At 40.2% G+C, this 4,281-nt stretch overlaps 1 protein-coding gene across 1 annotated transcript; it reads right to left on the bottom strand.

Annotated features, from left to right (window-relative positions):
* Nucleotides 1-617: 617 nt before the first annotated feature.
* LOC137946610 (mannan endo-1,4-beta-mannosidase 5-like) lies at nt 618-2,335 on the bottom strand. The gene is made up of 5 exons (XM_068792940.1): nt 1,991-2,335; nt 1,716-1,910; nt 1,488-1,610; nt 1,182-1,384; nt 618-1,098 (listed from the first exon to the last, which is right to left on the bottom strand). Exons 1-5 carry the CDS (start codon nt 2,333-2,335, stop codon nt 618-620), a joined length of 1,347 nt encoding a protein of 448 aa, XP_068649041.1.
* Between the last annotated feature and the right edge of the window lie 1,946 nt (nt 2,336-4,281).

The following is a 4,281-nucleotide window of genomic DNA, read 5'->3' as shown; positions in this document are numbered from 1 at the left end:
CTCCAACTACTAAGCATTAGGTTTAGCCCTTCATGTCTCCCACTAGATGGCCCATCAAAAGCTTAGTTCATTTACTAACATCCTCAAGTCTGGAATGAATTGGTTTTCTTATTCAAAGCAACGAAGTTTCTGGAGAAGATGTCTGGGTTAGTTGCAGAGTTCTTTAGCAATTCATTTTCTACTTAAATTTAGTGATATTGAGGAATAAGGACGGCGGTGACACTAACTGTGAATATTGACAAAAATGGAGGCTAGCCAACTTTAGGCTAGGGCTTGAAGCGATAAAGAAAAGGATAACCATAAAATACTGGGTTGGCTGAGTTGTTTGTTAAAAGGAAACATCAGAAACTTTGGCTACATGTTAGTTAATGTTAATTAGCAGACTTCAAATATAGTCTATCATCTCTGCGCTTACTTTGCTTACATGGGTGGGATGACTCTCTGCTCCCATGGCTTCTGACTACTAAACTGCGTAATTTGTTTTTTTCCTCTTTTTTCTGCTGCGGTTTTTTGAATACGACTCAAGGAATTGGGGAAGGAACACAATCAAGGAATTTTCCTTACAAAAGATAGAGATTTCAGCATCGTCTTCCCTACAAACTAAAAACGCATAAACCCTAATCATGGAAGCCGGAAGGCCTGCCTGAGCGATGAACATGTTTGCCGCCAGGTTTCCTATGGGCATGGTAATGACCACTGTGTGATTCACTGAGAGTGGTGTGATGGTGGGGCCTTGCCAAGGTATGGGCAAGGGCCGACATTAGATGAGACTGTCCGGTGATGAGACTGGTTGTGGACGGATTCTGGGGCAAAACGATCTCGTAACCATCGTAGTAAGAATCCATGCCTTGAGCCATGAGTTGCCAAACCAGTCCGCCGCCGATGCTCCCACCGTGCCTGGCCAAGGTGTATATGTCTCTGTAGACCCTGCTCAGGTACTCGTCCCTTTGGCTAATGCTGTAGCCTGGATCTTTCTTCGACTTCCCAAACTCCGCCAACACTAACGGCTTCTTCAGTATCGCTCTCGCGTCCGTCCAGTGGCTCGCCATCCACCTCTGCACAAACTCCACTTGCGACCCGTCGCTCTGCCCAGACAGCCTGCTGAATGGATCGACTAGTTGATTAAGAAACGTTCTTATTTAAGTAGGATAGAGATGGAACGATTAAATATTTAACATTACCATATATCGGGATACGCATGAACGGTGGCAAAATCAACTTCTTTGAGAAGGTTGCTCTTGATAAAATCTGTTCCAACCTGGTAGCCAGGGTTGTTTTGCTTCTTCTCAGGCATTGTATCACCATAGAACCCTTCCATGCCTATCTCAAGCAAGTGTCTATAGTCTAAGGCCTTGGCATATGAAGCCATCTCCTCAACCCATCCCTGCAAACACTCATGCATGGCCATTCATTAATAAACCCAGCTATATCGAAACTTGTGTGATGAGATATATAGTAGCTAGAGCAAGGGTTGAGAAAAATCTAACATGGACTGTATTTCCAGAGTAGTCAGATTGGCAGCGGGGTTCATTTATCAGCTCCCAAGCCATGATCGTCGGGTCATCTCTGTACGTCGTCTTCGTCATAGTGTTTACCCTCGTTAAGGCTCTCTGAAACAGAAAAAAAATGAATGCATGCATTCATTTTGTAATTAGTAGGTCACATAAGAAGTAAAAACATCCATAGGTGGATGATCGATCAACTATTTTCTTCACCTTGACATGGTTCTTGTAGTAGCCCTTAACGACTGGATTAGTGTAGAAATCATCATCGCTGTTAATCGGAGCTCCGGCATTTCTCGCCCATTCAACGTACTGGGGTCGTCCTCCGTAATCGTTGAAATTGTTCACTAAACTCAAGATTAGACGAATTTTATACTTTCCGGCCTCCGAGATCACGAAATCAAGCGCCTGAGTTTTGTCATCAGAATAATGCAAATTAGAAGCTAATCTTTGTCAGATTAATGACAAAAGGAAGTGTAACTATATACCTGGAATACTCTTTCATCGTAGACCCCAGGGGAGATCTGAAGTGCCCTGTCGCCACCATCACTGAATGCCCAAGTCCTACAGACGGTGAGGCCGACGGCGGCTGCCTCCCGGAATACATCAGAGACCTTGTACCTCTGGGTGGGGTCGGTGGCGACGCGCATCATCCAATAGGAGTTGAAGCCGTTGAAGAAAAAGGGGGAGCCATGAAGCACGAACTCGGAGTCCCAGGTCCTGATGAAGCCTCTACCATGTTTGTGTGGGAACCTTGAGGCCTCACAAGTTACAGCCAAGAGTACAACGAAGGCTACAGTAGCACGGACTACTCTGCAGCATAATTCGGCCATTGAGCTGAAATATTGGAAATGTGTATCAATTGATCGAGTTTCAGATCGATCGTGTGGGTAGTAGGGAGAAGGAGATGCATGAGCAGGTATTTATAGGAGAGAAAATCTGCCAAAAACGGAAAGATAAGCCGGAAAATTGGGTGGGCATATGGTGGAATATTGCTAAATATAGTAGGATGATTGAGGGCAGACGAATGAGATCATGAAATCACATTGAAGTGGGCGCATGCATTTGGGGGAAGATAACATGAAAGAAGGGAGCAGAAGATGGCAAGGTAGAGAGACGAAAAGAGCTCTGACATTACGGAATTTCCTGAAACTGGAAAGGCGGCTTTCGATGACCAGGTTGGGTAACATGGCATCTGACAGTTATCAAACGGTCTTATCTATAAACAGCAAAAACGGCCTTATATGAGTCGTTGTCGGCCTGTAAAATGAGCAAAAATCTGTTCGAAACCTCTCAATCAGTCTGGGCCGTGGGGACGATAAGTATTTGCACTAGCTTATCTTATGAGGGAACCAAGGAAGAGAGAAAAAGGCTGGAGACGCGAGCGACGTTCATGAGAGGATTTGCAGCCGCCATAAGCGCGGAAAAAGTGGGGTCACGCCGCCGACAATAGTTCAAACCTCGACGGGGTTCGCTTCTGTCCTTTTCAGCGGTCTAACATAAACGCTGTATTCTCAATTTAGACTATAGCATTAGCTACAGGGAAACAAGAGTATAGACCTGAGCTTTTTATAAGTTTAAAGCACCTAATTTATATTTTAATTATTAATTATTAATTTTATTATTATTATTATCCAAGATATTTATATTAATGTTAATGTTAATTTTTTATTTTTATATATTTTTATCAGTTTTTATTAATAAAATGGAGATAATGATATTGTTGTAAATTTTAATCAAATAAATGTCATTTTTTACATTAAGTAATAAAATTTGGGTTGATTTAATAAAACCTCCATTTCCTCTTAGCTAAAATTATTCTATTATTCTATTATTAATTTTAAGTATAGTTTATTTTTTATCACCCATTTTATTCGAAACATGTAAACAAAGGTTGTAAATGGGATTTGGAGAATATGTTCTCATATGTGATATGTTGCAAAAAGGCTATCAAAATTTTTACTTTCGCATTATAATTGGATTGGATTTGAGTTTGATTGAACATGTTTTATTCATCAAAGGATGTTGTGGAATGGATTATGTCACCCAAATGGTCCCTTTATACCCAAATCAATCACTTTCGAGTGGGCTTATCTGTATAGAGGTTCCACAAAAACCTCAAATGGTTAATACAAACAATTTATTTTTGTCCTATGTCGTAAAGTGAGTTTCACTAAATTTCACGTTAGGAGATTGCTTGTGGCACCATAGGAAAACAAAACCATAGAAAAATCATTTTTTCGTTTGACTAATATTATCATTTTCCCTTTAACCAGTTTCCTTACATTTGTGGCACTGTAGGAAACAACGGGAAATTAAATTAAATATCATATTTTTATAAATAATAAAAAAATAAGGTTAAAAATAAAAATAAGTTATCAAGAACCACTTTAGTGATTTTTGGTTTATTTTTCTTATATTTTATTATTGGAGTAATAAAAAACTCATTTCTGCATCTCCTTAACTTTTCTTAAAGGTGAAAGGAATCAAGAAGAATCAAAAGAAAAAATTTCCCTTCTCCAAAAATGGCATAAATGTTAAAAAGATTTGGTCAATGAAAAAATTTTCCTATGACATTTTTTCTTACACTTTCTTCTTGGCACAAACACACCCTTAAATGTTAGTTGTGTTGACTCTTGTATCTAGGGTGGCATCCAGTCAAGCGAAGCTCGAACTTGTGCAGGTTTGAGCTTGGCTTGACCTTAAAATTTCAAGCTTGAGCTCGATGTCACGGGACCTAGGCCCACTGTCCACCCATTGGGCCAATTTGAGGATACAT

Source organism: Aristolochia californica, unplaced genomic scaffold (genome assembly GCF_029961685.1).
Source record: "Aristolochia californica isolate CCGP_79_NKW_82.1479 unplaced genomic scaffold, dmAriCali1.0.hap1 SCAF_12, whole genome shotgun sequence".
In the NCBI taxonomy this organism is placed as follows: Eukaryota; Viridiplantae; Streptophyta; class Magnoliopsida; order Piperales; family Aristolochiaceae; genus Aristolochia; species Aristolochia californica.
Note: the sequence above shows the minus strand (reverse complement) of the source record. Positions and strands in the feature narration are given on the sequence as shown.